Consider the following 12856-nt stretch of genomic DNA (forward strand, 5'->3'; position numbering starts at 1 on the left):
GTCAGTTTGTAAATCTCCAAAGGTGCGCTGGTGGATTTTGTTCTTCTCCAAAACGAAATAAGTGCAGCAGCAAGAAGGACCCAGGTGAGACCAGACACAGGACTTTTTCACTGTGGAAGCAGAAAATTACTCGGGCAGCTGAGTGTGGTGGCTTGGGGTGGCTGCTTGCCAGAACAAGACAGCCAAAGCCAGTGACAAAGGGAAGATGGGCTGGGGAGAGGGCAGGCCAGTGTTCCTCACCCTCACGCTGAGTCTGAGCTGGGCATTATCTGGGATGATATATTGCTTAAAAGTGCCACATCTCTACTTTTGGGTGTTAGTTTCTTAGGGCTGCTGGAACAAAGTACCATAAGCTGGGTGGCTTAAACAACAGAAATTTTTGGCTCAGTTCTGAAGGCTGGAAGTCCAAGATCAAGATGACTGCAGGGTTGGTTCCTTTTTAAGGCCGTGGGGGAATATTTGCTCCATGCTTGTTTTCTAGCTTCCGGTGGGTTGTTGGCCTTTTTTGGCTTGTAGATGCATCCCTCCACCTCTGCCTTCATGTTCACGTGGGTTCTTCTTGTGTGCATGTGCCCAAATTCCCCGTTTATATAAGGACACATCATGTTGGATTAGAGGCCCACCCTACTCCAGTTATGACCACATTTTAACTAATTACGTCCACAAAGACTCTATTTCCAAATAAGGTTACATTCTGAAGTGCTGGGGGTTAGGACTTCAACATGTAAATGGAGGGGGGGGGGTGTGTGTGCACACAATTCAACCTGTACCAGGTGTGTTCGGTTAATTGCAGGAAGATCTTGCCGCATCTCCACTTAAGAACTTCTCCTGACTCTCAGCTACCTACAGAATAAAGTGAAAAGCCTGACGACTTGTGAGGGTCTTCACAATCTGGGCTGCACAAGCCTAACCGCCTCCCCTTCAACGCCTCACTGCTCCCCCAGACTCTCTACCCCACGCTGCAGCTCTCTGGAAGATTTATGTTGAACCTCAGATTCCCTGCCTTTTCGGCAGGCGCAGCTCCCTCCTTCCCAGCCGGATTCCGCTCCTCTGCTTGCTTTTTCTCTCCTCTGCGTCTCTCCGGAAAGGCCCTGCGATACAGAATGACTGGTAGAGCACTGAGGGACGTGTGTGTCCCCATCCTCCCCTCCAAGCACGCACATATGCGGTTCTCTCCGCACCCCAGGGCCTTGCACAGTTCCTTGCTCTGGGAGCTCCCCGCCCGAGAGTGTTTCGGGTTCAAAGACGCCCAAGCTGAGGTTTCCCCGAGCCTCCAGGTTTTCTGGCTCTTTATAGTTAGAAAGACTCTCACGCCCCCTGGAGGGCGGGACGCGACCGCACCGGGACGGAGAGCAGCCACACTAACAGAGGGAGACTCGTCTTTATTGCCCTTTTAATGCGGGCTGACACCGGGCGGGCTGACAGAGGGGAGAGGGCAGGGCCAGGGTAGGGCCAGGACAGGACCTGAGCAAGGGCTCAGACCCCGGACCGTCCCCCGGGCGCAACAGACGAGGTGGCCTCAGCGGGACACCGGCGCTCGGGGCAGGGGCGCGGCGCTGCCTCTGCGCCTGCGCGGCGGCCCATGGTCAGGATGCCGGCCGCGTGGTTGCCACTGGCCTGCAGGAGGCGCTGCAACCGGCCCTGGAGGCCCGGGGGCCCGGGCCGCCGCTTGCCCAGCGTGAGGATGCCGGCCGCGTGATTGCCCGCGCCGTGCAGTAGCTCGTAGAGGCGGCAGGAGCACGTCTTCTGACGGCAGCAGTCGGGCGGAGGCTGCGCGGCCGCCCCGGGCGACAGCAGTGCAGGCGGCAGCAACAGCAGCAGGAGCAGCAGCGTCACGGTGGCCCAGGAGACCTGGGGAGGCGGAGACCGGGCGCTGAGGGTCGCCCGCATCCAACCCCTACGCCCGGGCCCTGCACAGCTGGCTTCACGCCCCCTCCTGGCCTGTGCTCCTCCCTCGCTGTCGCTTAGCTTGCCTGTCTCTGCGCAGAGCTGTCTGAAGGGCTCTGTTGGAGAAGGGCTCGTGTCTGGCTCCTTTACCTACTCGTCCTTGAAGACCTAGCAGAGGATCTCCTCCAGGAAACCCTTGGAGACCCCCTGGACAGAATGAATCCCTCTCTCCTCTGGGTACCCATTAGAGCGCTGACCACTCCCCCTGAAAACAGACATGTCTGAATCTGCCCCAGACGTTTGTGGAAACTTAGCTCAGGGAAACAGAGGCCCTATTTATCCGCTCCTCCCCCCTCACAGTGGGCAAACACGTGCAAATCAAGGACTGGCAGGATCCAAGCTGTTGTCTTGTCGGCCGCTCCCTTGCAGGGGAAACAGCTCAGTCGCTTTGGGCCAGTTTCCTACCCTCTCAGGGAGCACAACATCCTCACCTGTAAACTGGGTATTAAATAATTCCTACTGTGCAGGGCTTCTGGGAGGATGAAATGAGATGACAGGTGCAAACAGCACCTAATACGTAGTGAAGGCTCAGTAAACATGAACCCTTAGGAGAACACGGCACAATGCAATGTTAGCCAAGGCAGATACTCGGCCAAGGGTCCACCCCGTCCGCTGCCTCAGAACCCGCATGGGAAAAGGCCAAGAGCTAGACACCTTCAACCTTTCTTCCAGCTCCCTGAGCAGGCCCTCTCATTGCCCCTGGCCTAATGAGTCACCCCTCCGTCCCCGGGTCTTTACCTTTGTAGAAGGAGTATTCATGGTGTCTGGAGCTCAGAGTGGCGTAGCCGGGAAAGGTGTCGTCTGCAGTCGTCCAAATAGCCAGGAGCTTGGAGGCTGTCAACTGCAACCCGCTACCAGGGTCCTGGGGTTTATAGTGCTCTGGGGTGGCGGGGGAGAGATGGGCACTTGCGTCCACTCTGGGGCCAGACAATGGCAAATCTAAGATTAGCCTCCCGCAGGAGGGCCGTCTCCAGGCTGGGCCCAAGGAACGGCACCAAGGCACTCAGAGACTGGAGGTGGATCATTGTGCTCCTGGCCACCTCCCCGCCCCCGTCTGCCCGCCTGCTCCCTGGAGATGGGGCGGTCTCCGGGCACTAATGAGGCCAACTCGCACCTAGGAATCTGGGAGCACAAAAGAGGCCTTGCCTGGGATGCTGGTGTGGGACAGTGTGTCAGGGGAGCTGCTAATTAGGGGCAGGAAAGGAGGCAGTCGTGAGACTCACTCCCCACAGGATGTGTGTGGGGGGAGAGGGCAGCCAGGCAACAGGCCTCTCCCCCCGTCCTCCTGTCACTGCTCCTGGGGCCTTCAGGCTCCAGGGCCTTCTTCCTCCACGGAAAAGCTTTCTTAGCTGGCTCTCCCTCCCCTCTGTCTCTCTTCTTCCCTCTGTCCCTTTCACCAACCTCCAAGATGGAGAAACTTGAAAGCCAACCCTGGGCAGTGGGAGGAAAGCAGCAAAACCTGGTGAGATCCTTCAACATCCCCAGCTTCCTTCCTACCTGGCTGGGCTGCCTGGACAGGAGGGATGGAGTCCCATCCCACCATCAGCAGGGAGAGAGCCACCATGGGGTGAAGGACACATGCCATCTCTAGGCTGATGTCTTATCCAGGGCATTGTCTACTGAGCACCAGTTCCATGCCAGGCCCTGCTCTGGGCACTGGAGTGACAGTGTGCATAGGATATAGCCCAGTTTTCAAGGAGCTCCAAAGTCCAGGTGGGGAGGCGACCCGGCAAAAGGCTAGCTCAGTGGAGAAAGGCCTCTGAAAAAGCCTTGCATGAAAAGTGGGTTTCATCAAGTAAGGTCAGGGGAGAAGGCATTCTGAAGAAGGGACAAAGACCTAGACATGACAGCGCTTATTTCTCGCGGGAAGTAAGGCGTGGTCCACAGATCACTTCTCTTACAAGAGAGAGGTGACTGGACAGGTAAGTGAGGCCAGGGTGGGTCAAAGGGTCTTATTGGCTAAGCTGATTGGTCTTGATCTCACGGGCGCCAAGGCGCTGTGGGAGGATTTGAGCAGGAAGGAGTTGTGGGCTGGTGGGGGAACGGGTGGGAGGGGGCAGGGGCCTGGATGTGGGGCATGGAATCTAGAAGTGGTAACTCAGAGGCAGAAGCTGAGGCTTGGCCACGGACTGGGATCAGGTGCCGAGGTACTTAGGAGGAGCTGTGGGGCTTTGGGCAAACCTCACGACCCCACGAAGCCTCAGTTTCCCCACTGGTAAGATGGACGGTTAAGCCCGATGGTCTCTGGAGCCGCTTCCTGCTCTGATTCTTTATGAGTTACAGTACAGGGCCTGCCCATGGAAGTGATTTGCGGGTGTTGGGCCAGGAAGGGGACTCGTGCTAAGCCAGGGCAAGGGGAGTTGGGGAGCAGCCCCTCTGCATTTAAGTAAAGCTTGGAATGGGGAGAGGTAGGACGAGGGGCTCTGTGTCTTCTGGGTTGACTTTGGCTGTGGTAGGGGTCCCCGAGGGCTCTGCGGGCCCACACACTCAGGGCCTGCCCCAGCCCAGAGGGGGAGTGTGGGGAAAGCCCTGGTGTCCAGAGCTGAAGCTGGGAGGGGAGCCCAGGCTGCAGCAGCACCAGAGAGAATGGGACCACTGGTTTCCCCAAAGGCAGACCCCAAGCCAAGATTCTGGGTGCAAGAGGTTTATTTGGGCAGTGATCCAAGAAAGCACATAAGGGAGTAGGGACGGGAGGGAAAGAAGGAGAACCAAGGACTTTGTTAACGAGAGGGTTACCGCTGGGGGCAACTGGTGGTGACCCTCCGAGGGAGACAATGCAGAATACGCTTCAGGTTGTCCCACTGAGGGACGAAGAAGCTGAGGTCTGCGATCACCAGCTCCTGTTCCTTTGCTGACTGAGGGTCACTCCTGAGAGCATTAACTCCCAACACTTCCAGCCTGCCTGGTGCATGGGCTGAGAGACACAGGCACTGTCAGCGTGGACTGGAACCCCAGGGACTTCCACGGTGGGCCGGGGGGCTCCAGATGGGGCACTGCTGGTGTCTGCTCTATCCCTGAAGTCAACTCCTCAGAACTGACAGACTAGGTCGGGCCTCCCTAAGGCCCAGCAGCTCTGATGGGCCACCGTCAGCTGACACTCGAAGACCCTGGCCAAGGGCTCCCCATCCAGAGGGGCCCCAGAGGAAAGAGCGAGGCAGCCCGTGAGGGTGAACAGGGCAGTGGGCAGGCTTCAGCTCAGGACAGCACCCTCCTCTGCAGGTACTGGGCCAGGTACCTGTGCTTGAGGACCCGGGGCATCTCAGGAGGGAAGGGGGCTGAGGGGCAGGCAGCGAGGGCTGCCCGCAGTTCTCTGAAGGCCCCCCACCCCACCAGGTGGACTCGGGCAGGGCCCACGCTGCCCCGGAACCGCAGGGACTTGTAGCGAGCTGAGGCTTCCTGAAGGCAGTGGTCAAGCTGGAAACAGAACGGCCTGCGTGAGGCTGGTGTGGGGCTGGGTGGCGTGTGGTGAGGCACGCACGGCCGTGTCCAGGGAATGCGTGGGTAGCAGTTCCGTGCATATACGTGTGTGTCCGTGGGACTCATCCCTCCCTTCCCAGAGCCCCAGGGAGGTTCTCCCGCCCACACCCCTCCTCCCCATCTCTCCCCTGTGCCCACAGCACCTGGGGGCGTGCAGAGTGAAAGGGACATGCAGTCGTACCCTGTCCCTGTCTCTCGTGTACCTTGTCTCGATTTTCCTCCGACAAGTTCCTTAGCCCCTTCAGTGCCACAAACACCTCATAGTGGGGAGCAGAACCCTCAGAGGAATCTGTAGACAAACCCCGCATCGTGGACACGTGCTTTTGTGAACAGGGCAGCATCGAAAGCCGAAGCCTACTGCCCCCACCTGCTCTTCCCCACTCCCAGGTTCACAGCGGGGAGAAAAGGAGTTTCTTGGCAGGGAGTGGGGTGAATGGAGAGAACATGGATAGAGGCAGCAGGAGGGATGGGAGTTAGATATGGGGAAGGACTTTTGTTAGGAGCAGCAAAGCAGGCTAACTCTTTTCTCTTTCCTAGAGATCTCCCAGCAGGATGGGTATGGGTTGGGGGACAGTCGAGCCAAGGACGGGAGGCAGGAGCCAGTGGAGAAGCTTACCCAGAATGCTGCTCTCCACACAGCCATGGTCCAACAGCCTGGCCCCTGGCCACTGCCCCACCGCCCGGCCCAAGGCCTCAGAGAACACGTCCTCACCAGTGTCTTCGCCTCGAACACTCAGGGTCTGGCCCAGCCTGGGGAGGAGGAAGCAGGAGGAAGAGGAACCCAGGGCAAAAGGATGATCTCTCAGCCACCCAGGGGGTCACTTACCTGCAGATGAACCTGACGACTGGACACTGATTGTAGGCACCAACCACCTGGACCACGTCACCCAGGCGGCACCTGATAGAGTAGAAGTGGGGGTGAGGTCAGGCCCAAAGGCCCATTAGCACATGCCCCTGGCTTTCAGCAGGGTTCCAGAGGGCCTGAGGTGGCCTGGGGGTGGGCAGCCAGGTGGTCACCTGGTGAGGCTGGTGTGGTCAGTCAGCACCAGTTCGTACTCCTTGCCCTTCTGGGCTTCGGCCAGTAGGACAGTGGGGGCAGCCTCTTCCCGGGTTCCTTCCTTGAGTGGGAGCAGCTCAATAAAGGGGCCTCCAGGGGGCAGAAGGTACAGGCCATGGGGCTGCTCTGGCCATAGACTCAGGCCCACCGCCCCTGTGGGGAGCAAGTGGCTTCTTCATCTGGTGGTACCGTTGGGCAATAGCCCCTCACCCTGGATCCCAGTCCCCAATCCTCTGAGCATCGATCCCACTGCTGCCCTCCCACTCCACCCTTCCTGGCTCCCCCAGGCTCAGCCCTCTGCCTCTAAGGGTCTTAATTGGGAAGGGGCGGTGGTTCTGGAGGTGATGGACCTGTGATTAAATGCTGGTGTGGTGTAAATGTGTGTGTCTCTTAACCTCTATGAGCCTCAGTTTTTTCATCTGTAAAATGGAGCTGCTGGTTGGGCAGGATTAGATGAGATGCTTATATAGGGCTTGCGACTCGGCAGCTAGCTGTGTGACCTCTGCCCCCTGCCCTCACCTCACTACCCTTGAGTCTTGCTGACCTCCAGAGGCAGCATAAGCAGGTGAGAAGAAGGCTAGCCCTTGGCACCACAAGGCCCCCAGGGCAGCCACAGCCTCCGCCTGGCCTCCTGCATCCAGAGTCACCACCACCTGAAGCTTTGGCCAGAGCCGAAGGGCCAGTCCTCGGGGTCCCTGCTCCAGGGCCTCCCGCAGCTCAGCTGCCCGTCTGGGGAGAGATGCTCCTGGGTTCCCAGCAGCTAATGCCTCAGCCAGCTCTTCGCCATCGGCCTCCAGGCCCAAGAAGACGTCTAGGAGCTCGACCGCCGTCCCAGCTTCCAGAGCCCGCAGGCCCGGGGACCTCAGTGCCTCCAGCAGCAGGGCCCTAGGGTCCTTGGCTCCAGCAGGGCCCAACTGGCCCAGGGCATGCCAAGGCCAAGGGAGCGGGTAGGGCCAAGGGGAGGAAGGGGTCACACGGGCCGTGCCTTCTGGGGCCAGCACTTCCGGGCAGGTCTTCTTTAGGGCTGCCAGACCCAGCAAGGTGGCCTGGAGGGAGACAAGAGGCAGTGTCATTGGCCCTGGGCCTGAGCCAGACCCTGAGGCCCCAGGTATTTTGTTTGTTTGTTTCCCATTCTGATGGGAGGGTTTGGCTGCAGTTAGGGGTCTCTGGCGGGGTTGGGCTCCAGCCTTCCCAGTTTACCTGCAGAGAGACCTCCCCACGGTACTGGTTTGAGGTAGGAGGCAAGAGCTGCACTCCACTTTCTTCCTCCTGGAGCTGGCTGGCCTTGGTCAGAGGGAGATGATTCCGGAAGACGCCTATATCTGTAGCCCCAAAGACATCGTAAAATCCTCATGAAGCCACAGAGTTTCCCAAGAGTTTCAGGTAAGACTGGTGAGGCCCCTGAGGAAGGAACCCAGAATAGGCCTGGGGGAAGAGGGGCTGTCAGGGCCCAGGATGGGAAAATTCATCTTGAACAATCTCGGGCCTGGGTAGGGTCTCTGGGTCAGGTCCCTCTGTGTTGGCAGTAGAAGGGGGAAGGGAGGTCTTCAGGTTCCGGAATCTGACTGTCCTATGGGGTTTCTTTCTCTTTGGGCCACCTCCCCAGACCCTGGGAAACACACCTGTGCTCCCCCTGAGGGGACAGCGGGGACTCTGGGCTCCCTGCAGACACCGCCTCAGGGCCCGCTGCTGGCTCTGGCCCGCGTGCAGCGTGCTCCGCACTAGGCTCTTCCGCTGCCAGGCGGCTGCCCAGCACAGGGGCCCCCATGCCACACGGTGCTGGAGATGGACCAGCCAGGACAGCCTGGCATCCTGGGACGGCCGCCGCCGCCAGAGCACGGCCAGTGGCAGCAGCAGGAGGCACAGCACGAGGCACGGCAGCAGCGGCAGCAGCATCTCCAAGCAGCTCCTGGCAGGAGGAAGGCCCCCAAGTACTGGCACTAGGGGGAGGGGGGAAAACCCATTTCCTCCCCCCCACTCTCCCGCGCACAGGAACACCAAGTGAAACCTGTCAGGCAGGTGATGCGGGGGAGAGAACATCAGGGCTTTGGGGTCACACTGACCTGAGTTTGGATCCTGGCTCTGCCCCTCGTTAGCTGTCTGGCCCTGGGTAACTCAGCCAGCTGCTCTGAGCTCCGTTCCCTTCCCCGATCTGTAAAATGGGAATAATAATACCCCTCAGAAAGTGCAGGAAAGGCATGGCATGGTGCCTGGCACACAGCAGGTACTTAACGGATGGCACGTCTGGCCCACTACCGAGAGGCTCTGCTTTGTCCAGGATCCACCCTGTCCCAGCATCCTGTGCGCCCCCGAAGCCCACATGCACCTGTCACAGCCCACATGTGCCTCCGCCTGGCACCCAGGGCCCCCTCAGCAGCCCCCTCAGCCTCAGTACACAACCTGCCAGAAGGATAGAGCCACAGCTTTAAAGGGCTGGGCCTGAACCAGGAAATCCGGCCACCGGGCCTGAGGGAGGAGCTGGGAAGGGGGGGGCTCTTAAAGGGGCAGGTTGCCTAAGGGCCGCTGTGCTGGGAGCTGGCCCAAGCTGGCAGGTGGAGGGAAGTTAGGGCCAGAGTATCGTGGTCCTCAGACTCGTATCAGCTTGAGCCGGGAGTGGGGTGCACCCCATCCTGGAGCAGGTGCAAACTTGAGAACTGTTAAAAAGCAAAAATGTTTTCCAATCCAGAATTGGTCTCCACAAGGTAGTAGAGGAAGGAAATACTTTTGTTATTGAATAAACATTAAAGCAGAGTGTGCAGCATCACAGGCAATCTGCCGGGACTGCAGAGAGAAAAGAGTCTCACTCCCTTTTAAAGCCAGAGCCAGGCAGACACAACCCATTAACACCTGTTCTCAAGATAACTACCTGGTAATTGAGGTCACCACCTGTGTTAGCTTATTGGCTTTATGGCGAGGAAACACAAACTTCTCCCATCCTTATGCCAGGAGGTAGTTTTGCAACTGGGAATAAGGTGCCCGATGGAGCTCGGCTCCCCCATCCTACTGAAAAGCTTGAGAAGCTGTGCTCAGAATGAGGTTCTTCTGCTGTCCGTGGTTAAGCCCTCTCTCCACCTGTGCCCTTGACCCAGGGTCTCAGACACCGAAACCTTTCCCTACACCCTCACCTGCCTCTCCGTCTTGCCGTCTCTCTTCTTCTCACAGCTGAGCTCTTAAAGTATACAATTCAGTGGTCTCTAGTATCTTCATAGGTATGTGCAACACCAACAGTCAATTTTATAACATTTTCGTCACCACAGAAGCAATCCCAGGCCCTGTAGCTATCACCTCCCAATCCCTTCCCACCTCCCTGCCCCCAGCCCTAAGCAACCACAAATCTACTCTCTCTCTATATACATTTCCCTATTCTGGACATTTCATTGTAAATGGAATCATATAACATGTGGTCTTTTTTTTTTTTTTTTTGCGGTACGCGGGCCTCACTGTTGTGGCCTCTCCCGTTGCGGAGCACAGGCTCCGGACGCGCAGGCTCAGCGGCCATAGGCTCACGGGCCCAGCCACTCCGCGGCATGTGGGATTTTCCCGGACCAGGGCACGAACCCGTGTCCCCTGCATCGGCAGGCGGACTCTCAACCACTGCGCCACCAGGGAAGCCCAAGATGTGGTCTTTTGAGTCTGGCTTCTTTCACTTAGCATGTTTTCAAGGTTCTTCCATGTGGTACTGTGTACCAGTAGTTCATTCCTTATTATTGCCAAATAATGTTTCATCGTATGGATGTATCACATTTGTTTATCCATTCATCGGTTAATGGACACTTGGGTCATTTCCACTCTTTGGCAATTATGTAAAATGCTGTTACGAATGTTTGTACAAGTTTTTCTGTGGACATGTATTTTCTTGCATAAAAATGGAATGCAAGGGATTCACTGCGTTCCATTGAGTGGAATGTCAGGGTCCTGTAGTAACGGTTTAACTGTTTAAGGAACTGCTAAATTGGTTTCCAAAGTGGCGTCACTATTTTACATTCCCACCACCAGTATATGAGGGTCCTAGTTTCTCTACATCCTTGTCAACACTTGTTATTATCTGACCTTTTGATTATAGTCATCTTAGTGGGGTGTGAAGTGATCTGAGTCAGTTTTTGCATTTTCCTGATGACCAATGATGTCGAGCATCTTTTCATGTGTTTACTGGCCATCTGTATACTTTTTCGGAGAAACGTCGTTTCAGCTTCTTTACCCATTTTTTAATTGGACTACTTGTCTTTTTATTATTAAGTTGTAAGAGTTCTTTATATATTTTACATACAAGCCTCCTATCAGATATATATGATTTTCAAATATTTTCTCCCATCTTTTTGTTATTTTTCATTTTCTTGATAGTGTCCTCTGAAGCACAAAATTTTTAGTTCTGATGAAGTCCAGCCACCTATTTTTTCTCTTGCTGTTTGTGCTTTTGGTGTTGTATCTAAGAATTCATTGTCAAATCCAAGGTCATGAAGATTTACCCTTATGTTTTCTTCCAATAATTTTATAATCTTAGCTCTTACATTTAGGTCTCTGATCCATTTTTTTGATCCATTTTTTATTGTGGTAAAACATATATGAGTTACCATTTTAACCATATTTAAGTATCCACTTCAGTGCCATTAGGTACATTCACATTGTTGTGCAACCACCACCATCGTGTCTCTCCAAAATTTTTCATCTTTCCAAACTGAAACTCTGTACTCATTAAACAATAACTCCCCATTCCTTGGCAACCACCATCCTATTTTCTGTCTTTATGAATTTGACTACTCTAGGTGCCTAATATAAGGGGAATCTTACAACATTTGTCCTTTTGTGTCTGTCTTATTTCACCTAGCATAATGTCTTCGTGGTTAAGATTCATCCGCGTTGTAGCATGTGTCAGAATTTCCTTCCTTTTTAAGGAAGGAAATATACGTTGTATGTATACACCACATTTATCCATTCATTCATTGATGGACTTTTCTGTTTTTACCTTTTGGCTATTATGAACAATGCTGCTATGAACACGGGTGTACAAATATCTGTTTGAATCCCTCCTTTTAATTCTTTTGGGTATATTCCCAGACGGGGAAGGGCTAGATCATATGGTAATTCATATGTCTAATTTTTTGAGGAACCACCATACTGTTTTCACAGCAGCTGCACGATTTTACACGCCTGCCTTCAATGTACAAGGGTTCCAATTTTTCCACATCCCCTACCACAGTGGCTGTTTTCTGTTTTGTTTTGTTTTTTAAATCTCTGACATGGCTCAATAAGGCTGCCTTTAAAAAATATATTTATTTTATTTATTTTCTTAATTTTTTTGGCTGTGTCGGGTCTTAGTTGCAGTATGCGAGATCTTTCGTTGCAGCACGTGGGCTTCTCTCTAGTTGTGGCGTGTGGGTTTTCTCTATCTACTTGTGGCCCACGGGCCCCAGGGCACGTGGGCTCTGTAGTTTGCGGCATGTGGGCTCTCTGAGATGCAGGCTTAGTTGCCCCGCAGCATGTGGGACCTTAGTTTCCCAACCAGGAATCAAACCCGCGCCCCTGCACTGGAAGGTGGATTCTTTACCCCTGTACCACCAGGGAAGTCCCTGTTTTTGTTTTTTTATAATAGCCAACCTGATGGGTAAGAAGTGGTATCTCATCATGGTTTTGATTTGCATTTCCCTTACAACTGAGCATCTTTTCCGGTGCTTTTTGTCCACCTGTATATCTTCTTTGGAAAAATGTCTATTCATGTCATGCTCCCATTTAAAATTTGTTGTTGTTGTTGAGGAGTTCTTTATATATTCTGGCTATTAACCCTCATCAGACATACGATTTGCAAATATTTTCTCCCATTCTGTGGGTTGCCTTTTCACTCTGTTTATAGTGTCTTTTGAAGCATAAAAGTCTTTCTATTTTTTATTTTTTTGGCTGCACTATGGCGCGGCTTGCAGGACCTTAGTTCCCCAGCCAGGGATTGAACCTGGGCCACTGCAATGAAAGCACCGAGTCCTAACCACTGGACCACCAGGGAATTCCCCAAAGTTTATTTTGATGAAGTCCAATTTATCTTCTGCTCCCTGTGCTTCTGGTGTCTTGGCCAAGAAATCATTGCCAAATCCTCCATCATGAAGCTCTGTTTTCTTCTTAGAGTTTTATATAGCTTTAGCTCTTACGTTTAGATGTTTGATCCACTTTTAATTTTTATATATGATGTAAGGTAAGGTTCCAAATTCATTCTTTCACTTGTGGCTATCCAGTAGTCCCAGCACTATTTGTTGAAAAGACTATTCTTTTCCCATTGAATGGTCTTGGCACCCTTGTCAAAAATTTGTTGACCATAGACACATTGGTTTCTTTCTAGACTCTGAATTCTATTCCACTTATCTATAGGTCTATCCTTATGCCAGTACC

The 12856-nt window shown here is 54.2% G+C and overlaps 2 protein-coding genes across 12 annotated transcripts; both read right to left on the minus strand.

The window, feature by feature from the left end:
- Nucleotides 1–1364: 1364 nt before the first annotated feature.
- On the minus strand, nucleotides 1365–2798 carry HCRT (hypocretin neuropeptide precursor). Its single transcript, XM_027094374.1, has 2 exons — nucleotides 2686–2798; nucleotides 1365–1851 (listed from the first exon to the last, which is right to left on the minus strand). The coding sequence occupies exons 1-2, from the start codon at nucleotides 2704–2706 to the stop codon at nucleotides 1477–1479; spliced, it is 396 nt and encodes a 131-aa protein (XP_026950175.1). The 5' UTR covers nucleotides 2707–2798; the 3' UTR covers nucleotides 1365–1476.
- GHDC (GH3 domain containing) lies at nucleotides 2714–8969 on the minus strand. Of its 11 annotated transcripts, none has more exons than XM_027094368.1 (10): nucleotides 8808–8935; nucleotides 8545–8633; nucleotides 8104–8390; nucleotides 7682–7803; nucleotides 7026–7527; nucleotides 6442–6634; nucleotides 6251–6322; nucleotides 6041–6174; nucleotides 5628–5713; nucleotides 4576–5361 (listed from the first exon to the last, which is right to left on the minus strand). In XM_027094368.1, exons 3-10 carry the CDS (start codon nucleotides 8375–8377, stop codon nucleotides 5143–5145), a joined length of 1602 nt encoding a protein of 533 aa, XP_026950169.1. In that variant the 5' UTR covers nucleotides 8378–8390; nucleotides 8545–8633; nucleotides 8808–8935; the 3' UTR covers nucleotides 4576–5142. The 11 variants fall into 11 exon arrangements, 9 of the variants coding, with proteins under 9 accessions (XP_026950174.1, XP_026950169.1, XP_026950170.1 ...); XM_027094369.1 differs by having other exon boundaries at nucleotides 8738–8928; XM_027094370.1 differs by having other exon boundaries at nucleotides 8715–8928.
- Nucleotides 8970–12856: the final 3887 nt, after the last annotated feature.

This window comes from Aethalodelphis obliquidens, unplaced genomic scaffold, assembly GCF_003676395.1.
Source record: "Aethalodelphis obliquidens isolate GAN/ISIS:26980383/991018 unplaced genomic scaffold, ASM367639v1 scaffold89, whole genome shotgun sequence".
Classification (NCBI taxonomy): Eukaryota; Metazoa; Chordata; class Mammalia; order Artiodactyla; family Delphinidae; genus Aethalodelphis; species Aethalodelphis obliquidens.